Source organism: Capricornis sumatraensis, chromosome 2, assembly GCF_032405125.1.
Source record: "Capricornis sumatraensis isolate serow.1 chromosome 2, serow.2, whole genome shotgun sequence".
Taxonomy (NCBI): Eukaryota; Metazoa; Chordata; class Mammalia; order Artiodactyla; family Bovidae; genus Capricornis; species Capricornis sumatraensis.
Genome location: NC_091070.1, coordinates 120,722,924 through 120,744,601, shown reverse-complemented (window position 1 = coordinate 120,744,601; position 21,678 = coordinate 120,722,924). Strand labels below are relative to the sequence as shown.

The 21,678-nt window shown below is 50.0% G+C and overlaps 1 protein-coding gene and 1 non-coding gene across 2 annotated transcripts; one reads left to right on the top strand and one right to left on the bottom strand.

The window, feature by feature from the left end:
* Nucleotides 1–5,501: 5,501 nt before the first annotated feature.
* Nucleotides 5,502–14,078, bottom strand: SELENBP1 (selenium binding protein 1). Its single transcript, XM_068965510.1, has 12 exons — nucleotides 13,992–14,078; nucleotides 11,203–11,259; nucleotides 10,945–11,057; nucleotides 10,487–10,672; nucleotides 9,692–9,812; nucleotides 8,031–8,213; nucleotides 7,569–7,747; nucleotides 6,898–6,976; nucleotides 6,682–6,803; nucleotides 6,335–6,427; nucleotides 6,054–6,172; nucleotides 5,502–5,863 (listed from the first exon to the last, which is right to left on the bottom strand). The coding sequence occupies exons 1-12, from the start codon at nucleotides 13,993–13,995 to the stop codon at nucleotides 5,701–5,703; spliced, it is 1,419 nt and encodes a 472-aa protein (XP_068821611.1). The 5' UTR covers nucleotides 13,996–14,078; the 3' UTR covers nucleotides 5,502–5,700.
* Nucleotides 14,079–17,620: 3,542 nt separating this feature from the next.
* Nucleotides 17,621–17,692, top strand: TRNAE-UUC (transfer RNA glutamic acid (anticodon UUC)). The gene has a single exon. It is a non-coding gene; the product is annotated as a tRNA-Glu (tRNA).
* The last annotated feature ends 3,986 nt before the right edge of the window (nucleotides 17,693–21,678 follow it).

Here is a 21,678-nt window from a genome sequence, read left to right as displayed (position 1 = left end):
CTATATAGTCCATGGGGTTGAAAAAGAGTCAGAAATGACTTAGTGACTAAACAACAAGAGCAACAGTGTGTTTTGATGTCTAATGCTGAAAGTTTTCCATTATTAGTTTTGTTAACTGAAAAAAATTATTCCTACATAGGGAAGATTATATTTTTCAAATATGGGCACAATAACAGTTCTGGTTCCACGTGGTATTCCAGAACCTTGCCACTTTCCCATCAAGAGGTCGAATTTGTTTCTTGTCCCCTTAATTTAGCCTTTGTGAGTGTCTCAATAAATGCCTGTGGTGGAAGTGACACTGTATGACGTCCAAGTCTGGGTTAGAACAGGTAATAGCGTTTCTTCTTTCCTGTCTCTTGGGACATGCCCTTGGAAACCAGCCACCACGTTGTGAGGAAGCCACGCAGCCAGATGGAAAGGCCCTGTGTAGGTCATAGCCCCAGCTGGGGTCCCAGGTGACAGCCAACATCACTCATCAGACATGTGAGTGAGTGAGCCAGCAAACGGCTCTAGCCTCTAGCCTTTAGTTTGCTCACATTGACACAGAGTGGAACAGAAACAAGCTGTTCCCATAGAGCCCTTTCTAAATTACAGGTTTGTGAGTAAAAATATTAACAGAAACAAGCTGTTCCCATAGAGCCCTTTCTAAATTACAGGTTTGTGAGTAAAAATATTAATCCGCTCAGTTTTGGAGGTCATCTGTTACACAGCAATAGATAACTGAAACAGTGGATTTAAATTTCTAGATTAGTTTTAGAAACATCTTGTCAAGTTTCACTATAAAACCTTCACTCCTCTGAGGTAACATGTTCTGCTCTGTAGCATACTACACCCATTACCCTGTCCTTACAAACTTAAGTCTACCTAAATGGAAGTTTTTGTTGAATTTCTTCTTAAAAGTGGAAATTTTACTATATATATGTAAAGTATATACACACGCACACAAATATCTGCAACTTAACTTTAAAAATAATACTTGTTTTTATTTATTTATTTGGCTGAGGCAGATCTCCGTTGTGGCACACGGGATCTTCAATCTTCATTGCGGCATGTGAACTCTTAATTGCAATATGTGGGATCTATTTCCCCAACCAAGAATTGAACCTGGTCCCCCTACACGGGGAGTGCAGAGTCTCAGCCACTGGACCACCAGGAAGTCCCTGCAACTTACTTTTTTTAACCTTACAAAATATTGTACATATTCGTCTGTCAGGTAGTATTTAGAGCAGAAAGCCTGCTAAGCATCAAAACCAGTAAGGCAGGGAAGGGACTCCTAAGAGCATGCTGGAGAATGGCCAAGAGCAGATATTTAGAGCATGGAGCCAGGCAATCAAACACATGGAAGATGCAAGAAGGAGGATTATCCTCATTAGTCCCTGAGATGAGTGCAGTTGCCTGAAGATGCCTTTGGGACCCAACCACAGTGTGTGGGAGGGCTGATCATGCTTGATGGAATGGCAGTGGGGTGGACACTTTCCAGTACTCTCACATCTTTCCTCATGGTAGACTGAGGCTACAGCTTTTCTCAGGGTGGAAGGGTGTCCCTGGGCTTAGCAAACTCTCCAGAACCTTCCAGATGGTTTCCTAGGCCAACTTGTGGAGCTGACCATGGTGCTGGCAGGAGATGCCAGGTGATAGACCAGAGTTTTCACGTAGCAAGCTTAGCTTTGCTATTGCTCAGTAGCCCAGCGGTGGAGCATGGGGTGGAATCTTCATGAAGAGAGAGGTCTTGTCATGGTGGATATATCAGGGATTAGGGGAGACTGGGTCACAGATTGCTGGTGACAGGAGGGCCTCTCTTGTATTTGGAGTGTCTGTTCCAGTGATATAGGGGCAGATATAGTGAGATGAGGATTAGGATTAGGATGCAGGTGAAGAGACTTCTTTAAAAAAATACAATTTTTATTATGAAAAAATTTCAAATATAGAAAAAAGGAAGGAAAACTATAACCCCTGTATACACTTACCCATCATCCTGCTTTAAGAATTATCAACATTTGGCCAATCTTGTTTTATCTAGACCTCCTCCACTCTCCAACTCACTCACTCTAGATTATTTAATGTAGATATTCATTGTATCATTATAGCTGTTATATATATATATCAAATAATATATCATATATCAAATAGTTAAGGATTTATGTAAATATTTCAGTATGATTAAAAATAAGGACTCTTTTTAACACAGTCCTAATGCCATAATCACACCTAAAAAATAATCTGTTATTATCATCAAATAGCCACTGGGTGTCCAAATTTTTCCAATTTTCTGAAAGAAAATGTACTTTTCTGTGATATGTTCAAAACAATAACAGCAAGGTCCATACACTGCATTACATCTGGTTTTGGTTGATGTTTCTTAAATATTTCTAATCTATATTCTCTCAGTTTATTTGTTGAGGAAACTGGTCATTTGCTCTATAGAGTTTCCCACATTCCCCATTTTTATAACTGCACCTTTATAGTACAATAACCTTTTATTATTTAAAAATTTATTTATTTGTATGTATTTATTTATTTTTGGCAGCTCTGAGTCTTTGTTGCTGCGCAAGCTTTCTCCAATGGCAGTCCTTCTCATCGCAGGGGCTTCTCTTGTGGCAGAGCGCTGGCTGTAGGCAAGAAGGCTCAGTAGTTGGGGCTCACCAACTCCAGAGCGTAGGCTCAGTTGTTGTGGTGCATAGGCTTAACTTCCTGACAGAATGTGGGATCTTCCCAGACCAGGGATCATACCCATGTCCCCTACATTGGCAAGTGGATTCTTAACTACTAGACCACCAGGGAGGTCCTGTTTTTAAACTTTTAAAACTTGTTCCTCTGTCTCTTTTGTTTCCTGTAAACTGACCATGTCTCCTCAGTCTTGATCAGTTTAATTTTGACTTTTTGGCAAGAATACTTTATAGGTGAGGCTGTGTACTTCCTACTGCATCACATTAGGACGTACTCTTTTTGTGATATGAAGGTTGAATAGTATATTCGGGTTTCATCATCTGATCTAGCCATTATGAAACCCCATTTTGGTCTTTCACTGAATGGTTTTAGCAGTCACTGATGATTATTGCCCGGATCCAGTTGTCATTAGAGGTTACACATTGGTACTATCCAAATTCTATCACTCCTTCTGAATTTACTAGCTAAAATTCTTTGTTGCTGTTGTTTGGTTGGTTGTTTTCTTCATTTTATTTTTGCCTGGGAGTTGGGAGGCTTTGGGGTTGGGGGCATCAATTTAGGGGCAGCATTTGATGTCCCAGGGACTGATGGGACATGGAATCCAGCCCCTAAAGGCTGTCATGCATTGGGCAAGCTGGTGGCTACCCCTCCCCACAGGTCAGGACACCTGGGGCCTGACCACCTTGGGGTGCTAGGTGGTGACTCACCAGGACCACATCCTGCCTACCAGCTGACATTTTGTAAAGGACTTTGTAAGGGACTTTTCCTCATCAGCTATTTGCTTACCCCAAGGCAAGTTCTTTCCGAAGAAGTTTGGTTATCGAAAAGGACAGTTTCTCCTTGGGTAGAAACCTAGGAGAGACTTGTGTTGTCTGGGTTCGAGTTCTAAGTCGCTTCAATCGTGTCTGACTGACTCTGCAACCCCATGAACTATAGCCCACCAGTCTCCTCTGTCCATGGGATTCTCCAGGCAAGAATACTGGAGTGGGGTGCCATGCCCATCTCTTCCCAGCCCAGGGGTTGAATGTCTCTTGTATCTCTACATCGGCAGGCAGGTTCTTAACCACCAGCACCACCTGGGAAGCCTGAGACTTCTGGTACATGCTATTTGCTAAGTTGCTCAGGCTTGTGTGACTCTTTGAGGCCTCATGGACTATAGCCTGGCAGGCTCTTCGTTGAACTCTGTTAAGACCCAGTAAATCCCAAGGCTCCCTGAAACTTGATCATCCTTTACAGTCACTTGTTGATTAAGGCAGAAGCTGGATGCTGAGAGTAGGCAGGACTTCTCAGTATAACGTGGCATATATTCGAGCTGAGATGAAGTGTTTGTTGTTATTGTTTAGTCGCTAAGTCATGCCTGACTCTTTTGTGACTACCATGGACTGTAGCCTGCCAGGCTCCTTGGTCCACAGGATTTCCCAGGCAAGGATACTGGAGTGGGTTCCCATTTCTTCCCGCAGAGGATCTTCCTGACCCAAGGACTGAACTCGTGGCTCCTGCACTGGCAGATGGATTCTTTCCCACTGAGCCACCAGAGGTAAAGTGTAGGATGTCACTGACCTGGAGCCATTAGGGAAGGAGGTTTTCCCAGGGATATGACAACCTAGCCCAGGTGGCAGGTAAGGCAGTGAGAGGGAATCAACACTCAAGTTGAGGTGGATGTTTCAAGGAGCATGTTTAAAGACCTCAGGGAAAGGGAATTTCCCTGATGGTCCAGTGGTTAAGACTCAGTGCCTCCAATTGTTGGGGAACTAAGATCCCACATGCTGCATGGCATGGGCAAAATGAAACAAAACCATAGAGACCTCAAAGGGAAAGAGGGCAGCCTGGCCATCTTGGGGGTCTCAGACTGTTCCAGTATTTAGAATAAAGACATCTTTGTGGAAGACTGAAAATAAGGTAGATTAATACCTGCATGTTGGTTGGTACTGTCTTGGGTAGAGAGTGAAGGAGTCAATGGAATTACTGCTTGGCTGCTGCCTCTTAGATTCCTGAAACTTCCATTGCATTCCTCTTACAAACAACTAATGACAATGCAGAGAAAGGAGACATCTCTGACTTGGGCGAGGTTCTAAAACACTGTCCAGGCAAGGAGGGAAGAGTGCTGGGGCCTGGTCTGCTGGGTTGGTTACCTTGATGTCCCAGCCTTCCTGCCCTGTCTTGTTCCTATCTTCCAGGTAGGAGGTGACGTACCTAACCTCCCCGGACTGGTGTGTTCTCCCGGTCTTGGCAGCAGCCTTGGGAACGGACAGCACCATCTATGTCAGGGGTCTAGGGGATCTCCTGTGTGTGAGAGCGCATGTTACATTCTCCTGGGGGGTGGTGGGTGAGATGGTTGGTTCATTAAAAGAAAGCACAAATTAGCGACTTCCCTGGTGGTCTAGTGGGTAAGATTCCACATTCCCAGTGCAGGGGGCCCAGATCTGATCCCTTGTCAGGGAAATAGATCCTACATGCCACAATTAAGAGCCTGCACAGCCAAATACATAAATGTTTTTTTTTAAAAGATTAAAAAAAAATAGTTTAGGAACACTGATTGATAGTCTCACCCTGCCAGCTCTTCTTGTGACAACCACCTTCAAAATCTTCAGGTTCTGTCTGGCCATAAAAGTGAGATTTTGGCACCATTAGCATAGTACTGTATCACTGGCATGAACTAGTCATCATAACTACCCCAGCCCTTGGTCCTCTTCAGGACTTTCCTGTGCAAGATACAAAGGGTCAACAGAGGAGGAGCCATAGGCCCAGTGCCCCCAGAGACAAGGTGATCTCAGGAAGAGGTTCACCAGTTTATTTTTTAGAAAAATCATTTCCAACAGCTCATGTAAAAACAGCACAGTGAGTGGCTTGTGGCCGTGGCAGGCAGATGGAGACATAGCTGACTACATGTCAACAGCCTGGGTTTGGCTTTAAAAGGAGAAGCTGCTAAGGGTCAGAGGCTGAGAGAGCAGAGTGAAGCCAGGTCTCTGCAGAATGGAGGGTTCAAAATGTGGAATGCAGCTAGGAGCCGGAGTGGGGGGCTAGGGGGCTGCTTCAGAGCCAGATGTCAGAGCTGCAGTCGCCCCCAGGGTAGCGGAGCTCATGGGCCAGGGCTGGGCCAAGGGGCTCCTTCCCAAAATCCACCAGGAAGTTGGGGTTCAGCTTCAGCCCTCCCCTTACTGTGTCTACGTCGATCTGCAGCATCACAGAGCCTTCCCTGGTGGAGACAGGGCAGGAGAAGAAAGAGGTCAGGGGCCACCTCTCCTTCAAAATTAGGTAAGTGTTGGGGGAGGGAGGAGGGCTTCCTGAGGAGGGAGCAGAGTCTGCAAGCAGAGCTGAGGAGTCTTCAGGAAGCCCAACCCCTCTGGGAGAGGAGGGCTGGGAGGGGAGCCAGGCTGTCTCCTTACCTGATGAGATCAGGGTAAAACTGCTTGTCCCAGGCACTGTACAGCGATGTGGTGACATAGAGACGGGTCCCATCCAAGCTGAGCTGGATCATCTGAGGGCCTCCAGCCACTTGCTTCCCCTTGGGAAAACCAGGGGTCAGACCCCAGGGTTACATACAGGTCGTGGGAATCAGTGGCACCACTCAACCCTGAGAGATATTCAGCTGCGGCCCAGCCCTCTCCCCCATACTTCTCCAGCAGGGATCTGAGGGACTCTTGATCTGTGGGGGAGACAGCCTCACCTTGACCACCAGGGGCTCTGGCTGGCACTTCAGCTCCTGGTCCTCCAAGACCTGCACAGGGCCTCCCTTAACAATGCTGCCCCCGAGGAAGATCTGGATGGGGAGGTACAGAGCAGAAAGGAGGACTGTGGTGGGCAGTGAGGACATTCCAGGAAGAGCACCTCACTTCCTCACACTCCCCACGTGCAACCACGATTCCCTGTGGTTCTGGCCCGAACATCCCTCAGCCCCCATCTCTGCTTTTCCTGCACCTTCTTTATCATCCCCCAGGTACTTTGTACCCTTTGCCTCAGGTCTAGACATCTACTTCCTCCCTCCCTCCCTCTCCATCCTGCTGGGGACCCCACCTGTCCCACAAGGCGGGGCCTCTTGGGGTCAGAGATGTCATACTGTCGCAGGTCCCCGTGCAGCCAGTTGCTGAAGTAGAGGAAGCGGTCATCCAGGGACAACAGGATGTCAGTGATCAGGCCTGGGGGTTGGGGTGGGGTCCACAGGCTTTAGGGACTCTTGTTCCCCAGCCCAGAAATCAACGTTCCAATTCCCATGCTCCCCCGAGCACTCACTTGGCATTTCAGGCAGTATCCAACCCTTCACTTTCTTGGAGGGCACCTGGATCACCTTCTCCACTGACCAAGTCCCTCCCTGCATTGGGGTTAAGAGGCAGAGAGGGGAGCCTGTCAGAGCTGGGTGATGGGTGTCAGGTCTGTCTCCCTAAAGTGTACTGTCTGCAGAGAGAGAGTAGGTATAGGTCTTGCCCCTAGGGTCTAACTCCCATGCAGACCTTCCTAAGGCAGGGATCATGTCTGCTTTCCCCTTATATTCCCAGCACTTAGCACTCTGTGTGTGTGTGCGTGTGCGTGTGTGTGTGCGTGTGCGTGTGCGTGTGTGTGTGCGCGAGGGGTCAAACCCACATCTCTTTACATCTACCTGCACTGGTAGGTGGGTTCTTTACCACTAGCACCACCTCGGAAGCCCTAGCACAGAACCTGACTCACTAAATATTTTTTGAATGAATGAATGAATATGGCCAGTTGGGGCTTAGGGAGAAATTGGCCTAGGACAGAGAAGAGAGGCAGGGCGGGTGCCTTATTTTTAATTCCTGGGAAGTCTGGGTTGGTGGAGCCAGAGGGGGAGGAGGCCTGGGTCACCCTAAGGGAGAAGGGAGTGACACAGTACGGAAACTGGCAGAGAGTTGACAGGACTGCTGGGAGGAGAGGGCCAGAGCTCACATCACCTGGTTCTTGTAGAAGCGCTGGATGTTGGAGCCAAGAGCACAGCCCACGAAGCCCTGGTCAGCGGCCGGGTTGTGTAGGAAGCGGATCTCCAGGGGGATGAGACCGTCCTGCATAGTCAGGGTCTGCACCCTCTCATGGCGCTGCCAGTCCCACACGTATAAGCGCTGCCCATACAGCCCTGGGGTGGAGATGCGGCCGAAAGATGGAATCAGGATCAGGGCAGGAGAGCCTGGGCCAAGGCTGGGGCCCAGCCCAGGGTAGAAAGATGAAAGATGGGTTGGAGGGATCAGAAGGATGCTTGAGCAAGTCAGAGCACTCAGCACATCCTATACCATCACCCCAAGGTTCCGAGATCCACATGAGGGAAGTAAGATGGCTGGAGAGTGGCAGTTTGGAAGAGAAAAGCAGGGGTTCATGTGAGCAGGCTCCAGCCAGCCCATGGGTATACAGGGGATTCTCACCTGCCTCCACATCAGCAGGGTTGAAGCCATCTCGTAAGACATTGGGAGCTGCCCATTCAGTACTGATCATGACATTGTGTCGAGGTTGGTACCAGAAGTCATAGCCCATAGGCGCAGCACCTCCAGGCCGCTCCCACGTCCCCTTCACCTCAAATGTCTCTCCATCCAGGAGCACAAAACCCCCTGAGCAGTGAGGAAAGTCGAGTGGTAGGTAGAGGTGGTGGAGACAGGACCTGCATCCAGCCCTCGCCCCAGGCCTGTCCAAGAGGCTCCAAGCCTATTGCCCGGTGCCCCTCCTCGCTGGGTTTGCCAGGTCCTTCGATTCAGGAGGTGGATTTGGCCACCTGTCCAAAGGGTCCCACCCAGAAGGCCAGGTGAAAGGTGGGGACTTTCTCTGGCATCCCTGCCTCTCATCAGTTCCTCCCTCTCCCAGACCACAGGGTCCATTTTTCCTCCCTTGTGCCAGGATCTTTTGGGACTCTGTACCCTATGCTTCCTTTGCCCAGCCTCCTATTTTCAGTGTAGGATTCCTGCCAGAGTCTAAACTCCATTCTGCTCACTACATTTTTTTAGACAGAGAAAATGCTATTTATTTGTAATTTGACACAAGTCCCCACTATGTTTTTCCCTAGCTGAGTAGGTTGTGATGCCTTGCCATTTCTTTGCAAATGTAAATAGATGTCTACTCCTAAGTGTTCTTAAATCTTGGAATGTCATGCAACCCATCTTCTAGAAAAAGCAGTTAAATGGAGTCTAATGCAGTAATCTTGATCTAATGCAATCTAATGCAGTAATCTACTGCAGTCTAATGCAGCAATCAGTAAGGCCATCCATGACCTTAACTGATAGTTCACTCCAAGCCCCTTGGGTGGAAAGCTCTGGTGAAACAGGTGAGGCTGGGAGAGAAGTAATACAGCACGGTGATTAGGACATAAATTGGGGAGCCACAGTGCCAGGTTTGAGTTCCAGCTCTGCCACTTAATAGCTGCTGACTTAACCAGTCTGCGCCCCAGGTTCCTAACATGTGAAACAGGGATCACGGTAGCATCTATCTCGTAGGTTGCGTCTGGCACATAGTAGACATTTCATGTAAAAGCTATTGATCACACCATAAGTGAGCAAGTAGCTGTGACAATTAAGGATCCCAAGGATTGTAAGATTTGCTCTTGAATTCGGGAAGGCTGATATTAAATGTATCTGTTTTCTGAGGCCATGTCTGTACTCTCTCACATTCCCCATGGCAGACCAGAACTTGTAAGTGAATTCATCATTCAAGGCTCATTCTCATAAAAATAATTGAAACAGCTAAAGTTACACACATGTGTGCTAAGTCATTTCAGTTTTGTCTGACTGTGTTCAACCCTATGGACTGCAGCCCACCAGGTTTCTCTGTCCACGGGGTTCTCTAGGCAGCAATACTGGAGTGGGTTGCCCTGCCCTCCTCCAGGGGATCTCCCTGGCCCAGGGATCGAACCCACATCTCTTACGTCAACCTGCATTGGCAGCTAAGTTCTTTACCACTAATGCCAGCTGGGAAGACCAAAGTTACATGATTATTATTTAAATATTGGATGAGACCCCCCCTCTGATTCTCCCGGGAAGGTCATTCCATCCCTCCCGTAGTCTGGAGTCCACTTCCCTCACAGGTGTGCCTACAATACCTTTGCCATTGCCCTTGGGGTCTCCCAGGGAACTGATCATCACCTCCCCACTGGCCAGACAGTGGCTGGTGTGGAGGTAGCCCAGGTCACACTTGGCATGGATCTCCTTGGGCTCGATGACCTGGAGAGGGGTAAGGAATGATGTCAGAAACTAACAGGGCCAGGAGTCTCCACTCCTTACTCCTCCCCTCCCACACTCCTACTTGCTGACCCACCCTCTTTTCCTTTCAAACAGGGACACAATTTTCCCTGTAGGAATATGGCAAAGGTTCAGTCTGCATAGCAGCAGTGGCGTCAGACTGACAACTCTCTGGCAGAAAGCTGGAATTTCTCTCCTCCCTCCTCCCCGTTCCTCCCCAGTCTTGAGGGCATTCACAGCCCTTTGAGACCATAAGCTCCTCCCAGGCTGGGAGGATGCCAATGTCAATTCTGTATCACCAGCGGCCAGCAGTGAGTGCCTGGCACAAAGAGGGCACTCAGCAAAGTGTTGAAAGGAGGGATCAGAGGCTCCGCCTAAGGGAAACCCTGGCCTCACGAACTCACTGGGGAAGAAATGGCTCCTTCAGCTCAGAGTGAGAAACAAGAGCCTCCTTCCTCCCTTGTGGTGCCTCTGGGTGACAATGACCCAGCACATATGGTAACTCTCCTCCAAAGTCCAGCCCCGCTCCCTGCTGCCAAGCCTGACTCTGCGCAGGAGCCCGAGGCAGCTGCTGTAGGGGCAGCTTTCCTGCCCATAGGCTGCCCCAGGCGCTGAGCACATTAGGGGCTCAGAGCTGGCTAGGGCAGAGGACGTGCCTTGTGCAGCTTTGGAGCACGGGGCTCGGTGGCCACGTCCACCACATAGACTCGGGAGGAGATGAGGCTGGGCAGCACCAGCTTGGTGCGTGACTTGGTGCTGTCCCCGAAGCAGCTGCTGCAGGTGTTCCATCCTGAGTGGTGCAGTTCGTCCTTCAGGTTGGGCATGGGCAGCCGGTGGATGACCTAGCAGAGGAGAGCAGGTATGGGCGGTGCTTATCCAGACCATGCCTCTGTGCACTTTTCAAAAAGGGGCCCCCGACCCACTGCAGCTGGCAGCAGAGCACAGCCTTGATTCCAGCACTGACCTTGCACATGGGTGGGGGTGCTCTTGTGCAATGAGCAACCTGAACAACCAGACCCAGGGAGGGTGAAGAAGAATGGAGTGGGGAGGGCATTGTCAGGGCAGTCTAGAGGAGGGGGTCTTAGGGCCCACTGGTGTCCAAGCACCACCTCACCTGGGAATACTGGGGAGACTTGGGGTTAACATCCACAGTGGCCAGGTAATCCGGGGCTTCAATGCCCGTGTTTCGGTAAATGCAGGGCAGGTAGACAAGTTCCTCCCTGGGTCCTAGAGGGTAGAAAGCAGGCAGTGGGGGTGACAGGCTGGGGAGGAGGGCCAGACTTATGTGCAGGGTGTGCCAGCAACAGGGTCAGTAACAGGCACTGGCTTGCCCACTCCTGGGGATGCTGGATCTCAACATTTTCACACTTACCTTTCATGGCCTCCAGAGGGGAAGGGTAGCCAGGTCCGCACTTCCCACATTTGGTCGCTGTGGAAACAATGGCGCTTGTTGGCTGGCCCACGCTCTGGAGGGCCAAGGCTCCTTCCTTACATGCTGCACCCCCCAATCCTCCCATCCCGCCACTGGCCAAGGCAGAGGCACCATCCCAGGTCCCCTCCAGATCCTCCTGAGTGTGTGGGAGTGGTGGGAAGAGTTGCAGAGATACACTTGAAGGTGCACAGACCCTCAAGCAGGACCCAGGAGAGGCAGGAGAAGGGTAAGTGCAGGGGAGGCTGTCTGGTGCAATGGTTATGACATTGACTTGAACCCCCATCTCAGCTGGTCACTGACTGGCCATGGGAACTTAGACACATCACTTAACCTTGGCCTCAGTTTTCACATCATCTGTAAAAAGAGGGTAATAAGAATACCACAGTGGGCTTGTATGAGAACTAAAGCAGGAGTTGAAGTCAAGTGTGGGCCTGGGAGCAGCCAGTAAACCCTGGCTGTGCTTGAGGAACAGCCCTCAGGTGGCGCCTATTCATATCATTTCACTTGAAAGGCATCTAAGCCAGGAGCTGGGATACTTCCTGCTTCCCTCCCCTCTTGGTCCCGACCTCAGGCTGCCAGCCAGCGCTAGGGTTTTATAACCAAGAGTCTGGGAAGGGTTAGGACAAAGTTCAAGGCTGCAGGACTGACACCAGCTGAAGATCCTTAGATCCTTAGAAATTGGTTTCTACCCCTGTGTGGGACCCATCCACTTGGTTTATCTGTAAACCAACCCTGGAAAGTTCAGATGTCCAACCACCAGAGCTGTAGGAAGTGGCCCTCCTTGTCCCCTGATGTCTGGCAAGAGAAGCCACGTGGATCTAGGGGACCAAAGTCAGGAACCCAAGTCAGTCCCTGACAAGGATGGCTACCACTAGGCATTAAGCATCAGGATTTGGGGCCTAACCTGGAGGAACGGCTGAGGAATAAACAGAGGGAGCTGTAGGCCAGAAAAAACCCTGGAGTGGAGTTCACAGGACCTGACACGGCCTCCCTGCTGGAGCATGGCCAGTCTGGTGCCCGGGCTCAGGCCCTCAGCCAGGGAGCCAGGCCCCCTACTTGCAGCAGCCACGTGAATTAGGAGTCTGAAAGGCAGTAACAGCATTGTAGAGTCCAGAGTGTGATTTCAAGGTCCAGGTTTGACATCTACTCTCTCCATTTTCTCCCCTTTGTCTAAAAGGGCTAATAATACCTCACCTTCTTCTCTAAGTGGCCGTGAAGGCCAAACAAGACAAAGTATTCAGAAGTACTTTCAGGTGAGAAATGTATAAATATCGGTAGGGCTGTGCCAGAGATCCAAGGTAGTGCCTGGTGCCCAGAGAGAGGGCTGGGCTGGGCTGGGACAGGTGAGGCCCAGCCCCAAGGAATTAATACTTGTTCAGCTCTACAACCAAGCTGTGTCAGGGTCTGGCACAGGAGGTGAGGGGGAGGGGAAGGAGGTTGCCAGAAACAGAATGGAAGGAGGTTCAAAACTCCAAGACATCAAGGGACTTCCCTGGTGGTCCACTGGTTAAGAATCTGCCTTGCAGTGCAGGGGATGTGGGTTCGATCCCTAGTTGGGGAATTAAGATTCTGCAGGCAGTAAGGCTACTAAGCCCACAGCTCTGGAACCCATGCACCACAACTAGAGAACCCTCGCTGCGATTAAAAGATCCCTGGTGCTGCAACTAGGACCCCATACAGCCAAATAAATAAATAAAAATGTGAAACAAACAAACAAACCAAAACTCCAAGACATCAAGACAGAGATACAAAAACTGCAAAGCCAGAGACTGAGAGAGAAGTAAAGGTGTGAAGGAGGTGTGTTGTGAAGGAGGTGTGTTGTGAAGGAGGTATCGCCCCAAGCACTATCCTCCCATCCCAGAGCCCAAGTGCCCCATGCCCCAACACCCACAGCATTTCCCCCAGTCAGGGTCAGGCCCTGTGAGCCACTCAGACTCCACTGAGCATCAGTCCTCTTTCTAGGGGAGCATCTATCTTAAGCATTTCAAGCAACATCTCTGAATATCTTTGGGTTGGAGATGAGCCCAGGGGTTCTTCCAAAGCCAGGCTGGCTTGTTGGGCATTCCATCAGTACAGGAAAGAGCCAGGTCTCAGGAGACAAGAACCTCAATACTCCCAAGCAGACCCAGGCTCCTCCTCAGCCTGACATCAAGAAGTCCACGGATAGGGGAACAGGAGAGCTTGGAGACTTGGAGGACTGAGAAGGTGGAGGCACTGAAACAGTCTGAAACAGCCCTTCTCCCCCGCCCCCCGTTTTAAGAGAGTGTGGGGGCTCCCTGACCTCCCTCCTGGAGTGATCGGTGGGGCAGGATGGCTAGAGAGTGCCCTGGCCACGGACGGCCGGGTTCCCTAGTGACTGCAGCGAGAAGCTGGCCTAGGGCTGGAGCAGGGCTGTCAATCTCCCATGGTAACTGTCGCCGTACAGTTGCTCCTAAGTGCCCTCACCCGCACGTATTTTCTCAGCTGCTGCAAGGCGCCCTGGTCCCAGGCTGCAGCTGGGGAGCTGGGTTGGAGCCCAAGGTCACCCTTCCCAGCAGTCCCTCTGCCTTCCCAGACGGACGATTCCAGAACTTTGGCTCTGGGAAATGCAGGGGTGGGGTAGCGACGGTGGAGCTGAGCCGCGCAGCTCCCGCCGCTAACCAGCTCCGGCTCCAGGTTTTCGGTCACTTCCTGGACCGGGGCGGGCCAGCGGCGGGCCGCGCACGGTGGTCGGAAGCCCCGCTCCTTACCCATGCCGCTCGCTGGTGCGCTTTGCTCCCGAGGGGTCTGCCAGGAGTGGGCAGAAAGAGAAGGCTGTGCAGGTGTCCAGGCTGGCTGGCTCGGGAAAGGGGCACCGGGACGGAATTTATACAAACAATTGGGGTGGGCGGGGGCAGGGGGAGGGCCCGGGCCGCCGCTAGGAGGGAATGACGGATAGCGGCTGGCCAGTTGGGGCACTTTCAAACGGCCTGGGCAGCTGTTTGTGTGAGAGTGCAAGTGTGTGTGCGAAGGAACCTGAGCGTGTGCAGATGTGCGCTGTGTCTGAGCACGTTTCCCTTTAGCGGGGTGGGTGCCTGGGCATGTGCTTCTGTGTATCTGGGCGGGCGCTGCCTGCCTGTGTGTGCGTGTGCCTGCGGGAGTGTATATCTGTGTCTGTGTGGCTATGTGAGGGCGCTTGTGTGTCACCATCTGTGGCTGTGTACGTGTGTGCCTGTGCACATCTGTGTACCCGCCAGAATGTTTATGCTTTTGTGGGCATGGGCATGTGTGTTTGCATGAGTGTGTATGCTCACACGTTTCTGGATCTCTCAACGCTCATCTCTGCACGTGGACCTGACTCTTGGCATTCAGAGGCCCTGAGGACTGTGGGCTCATTTGCTCCCCCATCCGTAGCCAGGGTCAGCTCCCCCCTGAGGTTCCTTCTCATTCCAGACATCTGTGTCCCCTACCTCAGCTGCCCTGACAGGAGCCAGGGCCGGGTTGTGTGTCCAGGTTCCACCTGCCCCAGACCCATTCTCTCCTCATAAGCTTTGGAGTGGAAGGAAGCTCAGCAGTGCTCATTCTCACCCTCTGCTACCCTCGTAAACCTCAGAAGGTGAAAGTGGAATGCTCCCCCTCATCTCCCAGCCTGGTGCCCTGACAACTCCTCAGGGCAGCATAGTAGGGCCCGAGGACAGTCCAGCGTGATGCCATTGTCCCTAGCTGACCGTGACAGGCCCTAAAACTCAGGCTCTCCATCTATCCAGGATATAGTTCTCCAACTGGAGGATTCCATGACTGCTGAGCCTGCTAATAGAGTGTCCCAGCTCCTAGGCAAATGACAGCTACTTGCTCAAGAACTGAGGCATGGTTGAAGCCTGATCCCTTAGCTCTCTGGGGGCTGCCCTCAGCTGGGGAGCGAGGGCTTAGAGAGCTGGACAAGAGGACTCCCACAAATTGCTCCGCATCTCGAAACCAAGGGCCCCCTCTGTCAGCAAACTTGGCTACGTGACTGGGGTAACCCCCACCCCCTTCTAGGAACCTGCTGGCTCTGGTCTCTGGAAGCCTCTTTCATCTCCTCGGATGAAAGCTGTGCGGTGAAGTTTTTATTGGAGAGTGAAAGCAACGTTTGGGCTTGAGGTTGCCAGTTGAAAAGAGCCACAGGGCTTCCAAACCAGAGTGGCAGGCAGGAGAGCGAGGCTGGGCTTCGGTGTGTGGTGTGCTGGGTGTCTGGCCTCCTGGTTCCCATGGGTGAGGGGTCATTTGACTCAAGGGAGGATGCTCTGTGGCTGCCCATGACCGGGGTCCTCTTATTCCCTCATCCCCAGTGCCACTCAGCCCCTCTTGGCTCTTTCCTGCTTCTACATTCTCGCCATTGCACTGTCACCCAGGCAGCTGACAAGGGGGTGCAGCTGTCCCGCAGGGGGTGGCCCCTGAGGGCTGCTGCTTCACCTTTGCCAGCTCCCTGCTTCCAGGCTGCCTCCGCTCACCCTGCCCCATCCCTCTGGCCACCCTCATTCCGGGGTCTCTATGGCCTACCTCTTCTTTACTCTTCTACTTTTTGGCTTGAGGGAGACTAACAGCCAAGATCGGAAAGAGAAAGAACCCTCAGCCCCCGCCTTATCAAAAGTTCTTAACTTCAAAGAAGCTATTATTTAGCTCGTCCCAGAGTCTGTCACGCAATGCAAGCTCTCTCATGCCCTGCGGCTCCACACTCTCACCTCTAGCCTCTTCCTGCGATTTTCTCTCAGAATCCTCACTCCAGAGCCTGCAAAGTTCTGGGGAAAGTTGTCCTAATCGGGGCTGCAGGTAGCAGCAACCCAGGGTCAGGGTTCAGACTAATAATAATAACGGAGAAGCGCCCTTGGTGTATTTGCTTCTTTGGGTCCGAACAGGGCTTGCGGTGAACTGTACCCCAACCAGCACGGGTCTCCTGAGTACCCCTAGTACTGCCTCTCAGGAATTTCAGGGATCCCTTTCCTGAAACAGAGGCCAACCAGAGCTGGGCGAGTTGGACTTCAGTCTACTCACCTGGGTGGCCCTGCATGACGCCCTGACTCTGGGCGTCCCCCAGCCCGAAACAGGGTGCTTGGGAAGGCTGGCGGGGTGGGTGTATTCCTTCTGTTGTTTCAAGCCCCAGAGGAGCACAGTAAGTATTAGAGGTGGTAGGTTATCAGGTTAACAGCTAGACAGCCAGGCGATTGTGTAACTGATTGTGTAACCGCTGCCCGAGCTTTGGCTGTGGCCTCCACAAACAGGAAGTGGGGTGTTCCTGGCTGAAGTGGGGGGCCCTGGAGCCACAGCCACAGGGGGCGGGGGGGGGGGCGCTGCTGCTGCTGCTGCTGCTAAGTCACTTCAGTTGTGTCCAACTCTGTGCGACCCCATAGATGGCAGCCCACCAGGCTCCCCCGTCCCTGGGATTCTCCATGCAAGAACGCTGGAGTGGGTTGCCATTTCCTTCTCCAATGCATGAAAGTGAAAAGTGAAAGTGAAGTGGCTCAGTCATGTCCGACTCTTTGCGACCCCCTGGACTGCAGCCTACCGGGCTCCTCCGTCCATGGGATTTTCCAGGCAGGAGTACTGGAGTGGAGTCCCCCCTTTTTCTTTCACCTGAAGCCCGATTTCTTTGGGACCCTGTAAACAGGCCCTGAGATCATTGATGGGGAAACAGGGAATTGAGGAAAGAAGTACTAAACCCAGTGAAGGGAAGGAAGAGGAGATGATGAACAACATGATGTATTTACAAAAGAAAAGAAACCTTGGTGTTCTTCATCTCTAGCAAAACAAAAGTGACAGGGAAGCAGTTGCAATTGGCCTGGGAATGATATTGGGAAGAAAGAAAAATTAAGTTATGAAATCTCCTCCCACGCACCAGCCCTTGTCTAGTGCCCAGTTTAACCCTTGTCCCAACCCGATCTTGTAAGTACATCATCTTTTCTCTTACAAAGAAACTGAGGCTCAGAGAGGGTCAAGGCAACTGACAGATGGTATGGCAGGATTTCCATCCAGATCTGTCTGATTCAGGAGCTCACAGTTTTTATAATCATTCCTTGGCATTTCTGTGTTTTGTTTTGCTTTGTTTGGTTGAAGGAGGAGGGTGGGGAGCACAGAAGGAATGTGGAAAGCTGTGGTGTTTTGTTTCTGAGAAATCTCAGGACGTGGAGAATTTTTCTCTGAAAGGGGGAGAGGAGTGAGGAAGCAGATGTCCTCAGCTTGGAACTGTGCAGTCTTGGTGGGGGGAGTGGTGAAGACTCCCTTGTGCTCCAGGAAAGACTGGGAGCATACACATCTGAATGCCAGCCTGGTTACCTTTGGAAAGAGGCAATGAAAGGAAGGGGATAATTTTCCGTTATTTAAAAAATATACTTGTGCATTTTAAAAGATAACCAGCATGGGGAATTCCCTGGTGGTCCAGGGGTTAGGACTCAGTACTTTCAATGCTGTGACCCGGTTTCAAGCCCTGGTCAGGGAACTAAAATCCCACAAGCTACTCAGCCAAAACAAAGCTGTGGCCAAAAAGAAGAAAAGAAAAGAGAACAAGTATGTGTTACTTTTGTAACCAAACTCCAAGTAAAGATATTACCACAAAACAAACACATATATATATTAATATTAGAGAGAGAAAGGAAGGAAGGAAGGAAAGCAGGGTGGAAGATCAGTGTGTTGCAGTCAGGGCCACAGTGGGGTCCCATGCCCTGGAGAAGGACTGGCTCTGGACCCTTCACACAGCAGCTGTCTCGCTAACCTGTCCGTGCTCTCCTTTGGAAGACAAACGTGTGCATGGTCATTCATGCATTCAATCTCCACAAACACCCTGTTATGGTAGGCAAAGTGGTCAACAAGACAAAATTTCTATCAAAGAGGTGACATTCTAAGGGAGACGGCCTTAGAATTTTATCGAATATCTTAGATAACAACTAATCAAGTAAATATATAAATAAGTAAGATCATTTCATATACGTTCTAGGGTGCTTCCCTGGTGGCTCAGATAGTAAAGAATCTGCCCACAATGCAGGAGAGTTGGGTTCAATCCCTGGGTCAGGAAGGTCGCCTGAAGAAGGGCATGGCAACCCACTCCAGTATTCTTGCCTGGAGAATTCCATGGACAGAGAGCCTGGTGGGCTATACTCCACGGGGTCACAAAGAGTCAGACATGATTGACTAATGCTTCCATATAAGTGCTAGGAAGGAAGTCCGACAATGTCAAGGTGATAGAACAACATTCGATAGGGCTGTCTGGTATATACAGGGACAGATTTGTGTGCAAAAGAGCAGCATAAACAAACGAAGAGCCCAAGAACACACGAAGGTATACAAAAATGCCTGTACCACACAAAGTAGCAGCCTATGGCAGCCTGGAGCAGAACTGGCTGGACAGGTTGAGGTTTTAACCAGCTCAGAATTTCTGAGCCCTGCCCTGCTCATTTCTCCGCACTCTCAGAGGAAGAGAATTTTACTGAGAACCTGTTACCAGGTGTGACTGGTGCCAGGCTGGGCGCTGCATGCTAGCAGCAGGCCCACAGCAAACTGGGAGAGGCAAGGACCTTTTTTCCTCATCCCGCATTAATGAGACAGAATCTTACTAATTTATCCAGCTGCTTACCCTCATCTCGCAGTATCTCCTGTCTCTGAGCAATGCTGAATTCAGAGCTTGCTGCCCAGACCGACAACAAAGCTCAGAGAAGAGAAATAAAGAGAAAACCACAGTGCCCTCTGCCAGGGCTTCCTGCAAAGGGCAGAATGTGAGAGAGCCTCCTTCCTACCTCTAATACACGCAGAAATATCCTCCCTCTGGCCTGCAGCCGGTGCTTGAAACTTCACCACCCACTGTTTCTGTCCTTATCTTGTGGGGTGACCTCTTCTCACCCCTGAGCTTCAAGGATTACCCCTGGGGTGGTAAGCCACAAGCACCTTAGCAGTGTGGTCAGATGTATGCCTCCCAGTGGGCAGTGCTGAGGAGTGGCTATTGGTCTAATGGCAAGAGCAAGGGAGACTCTAAAGAGGGGATAGAAAGTGCTTTAAAAGCGCTTAATTATTTTGTCTCTATTTCTCTTTTTCCCTTATTTATTTATTTATTTTTGGCCATGCCGGATGATGCATGGGATCTTAGTTCCCCTCCTCCTCCTCCTTTTTGTGTACAGTCGTGTAGTCCATGCGACCCCCTGGACTACAGCCTGCCAGGCTCCTCTGTCCAGGGAATTATCCTGGTAAGAATACTGGAGTGGGTTGCCATTTCCTACTCAACGGACTCTGATTCAGGGGTCAAACCTGCATCTTCTGCATTGGCAGGGGGGTTCGTAACCTCTGCACCCCCTGGAAAGCCCCATAATTCACCTGCCAGGGATCAAACCCACACCCCCGCCTTGGAATCACAGAGTCTTTTTGTGGTTGTTGTTTGTTTATTTTTGGCTGTTCCAGGTCTTCGTTGCTCTGTGCAGGTTTGCTCTGTGTGCGGTGGTTGGGGCCTGCCCTTTGCTGTAGCGCTCTGGCTTCTCGTTGTGGTGGCTTTGCTTGTTGTGGAGCACGATCTCTACGGCTCCCAGACTCTAGAGCACGGGCTCAGTAGTTATGGCACACACGCTTAGTTGCTCCATGGCGTGTGGGGTCTTCATCGATCAGGGATCAAACCTGTGTCTCCTGCATTGGCAGGCAGATTTTTTACCACTGTGCCACTAGGGAAGCCGGGAAGCTTGGCGTCTTAACCACTGGACTTCCAGGAAAGTGCCTGTTCCTATCTCTTGAGAGGAAAAAAGAAAGAATAGCAAGTAGGATAGGGAGATCTCTCTCTTTCTCTCATTCTAGAAGGTGTCAACAAACAGAAAAAGAGAATGAATAGTATAATGAACCCACAGGTACATCATCCACTTTCAGTAAAAATCAGCTTATAACCCATTTTGTTTCAACTATACCTCCCAGCCTCCCTCTACCTTGGATTTCTTTTTTGGCAGTGAACTCTAGGCATTTTATTATATTTTGAATTAATATTTCAGTATGTATCCCTTCAAGATGATAATCCTTTTTAAAATTAATTTTTAATTAATTAATTAATTATTAGGGCAAAGGCTAATAGAGTTTTGCCAAGAGAATGCACTGGTCATAGCAAACACCCTCTTCCAACAACACAAGACAAGACGCTATACATGGACATCACCAGATGGCCAACACCGAAATCAGGTTGATTATTTCTTTGCAGCCAAAGATGGAGAAGCTCTATACAGTCAGCAAAAACAAGACCAGGAGCTGACTGTGGCTCAGATCATGAACTCCTTATTGCCAAATTCAAACTTAAATTGAAGAAAGTAGGGAGAACCATTCAGGTATGACCTAAATCAAATCCCTTTTGATTATACATTGGAAGTGAGAAATAGATTTAAGGGACTAGATCTGATAGACAGAGTGCCTGATGAACTATGGATGGAGGTTTGTGACATTGTACAGGAGACAGAGATCAAGACCAACCCCAAGAAAAAGAAATGTAAAAAAGCAAAGTGGCTGCCTGAGGAAGCCTTACAAATAGCTGTGAAAAGAAGAGACGTGAAAAGCAAAGGAGAAAGGAAAGATATACCCATTTGAATGCAGAGTTCTAAAGAATAGCAAGGAGAGGTAAGAAATCCTCCCTCAGTGATCAGTGCAAAGAAATAGAGGAAAACAATGGGAAAGACAAGAGATCTCTTCAAGACAATTAGAGATACCAAGGGAACTTTTCATGCAAAGATGGGCTTAATAAAGGACAGAAATGGTCTGGGCCTAACACAAGCAGAAGATATTAAGAAGAGGTGGCAAGAATACACAGAAGAACTATACAAAAAAGATCTTCACAACCCATATAATCACGATGGTGTGATCACTCACCTAGAGTCAGACATCCTGGAATGTGAAGTCAAGTGGGCCTTAGGAAGCATTACTATGAACAAAGCTAGTGGAGGTGATGGAATTCCAGTTGAGCTGTTTCAAATCCTGAAAGGTGATGCTGTGAAAGTGCTGCCCTCAATATGCCAGCAAATTTGGAAAACTCAGCAGTGCCCACAGGACTGGAAAAAGTCCGTTTTCATTCCAATCCCAAAGGAAAGCAATGTCAAAGAATGCTCAAACTATCGCAAAATTGTGCTCATTTCACACACTAGTAAAGTAATGCTCAAAATTCTCTAAGCCAGGCTTCAGCAATATGTGAACCGTGAACTTCCAGATGTACAAGCTGGTTTTAGAAAAGGCAGAGGAACCAGAGATCAAATTGCCAACATCCGATGGATCATGGAAAAAGCAAGAGAGTTCCAGAAAAACATCTATTTCTGCTTTATTGACTATGCCAAAGACTTTGATTTTGTGGATCACAATAAACTGTGGAAAATTCTGGAAGAGAGAGAATACCAGACCACCTGACCTGCCTCTTGAGAAATCTGTATGCAGGTCAGGAAGCAACAGTTAGAACTGGACATGGAACAACAGACTGGTTCCAAA

What these genes read in the sequence shown, in the direction of transcription:
- SELENBP1 (XM_068965510.1), bottom strand. An exon ending in CCCTGCTGATGTGGAGGCAG is followed by an intron (nt 7,748 to 8,030) that starts GTGAGAATCCCC and finishes TCTCCACCCCAG; the next exon opens with GGCTGTATGGGCAGCGCTTA. An exon ending in GATACTGCCTGAAATGCCAA is followed by an intron (nt 6,804 to 6,897) that starts GTGAGTGCTCGG and finishes CCCAACCCCCAG; the next exon opens with GCCTGATCACTGACATCCTG.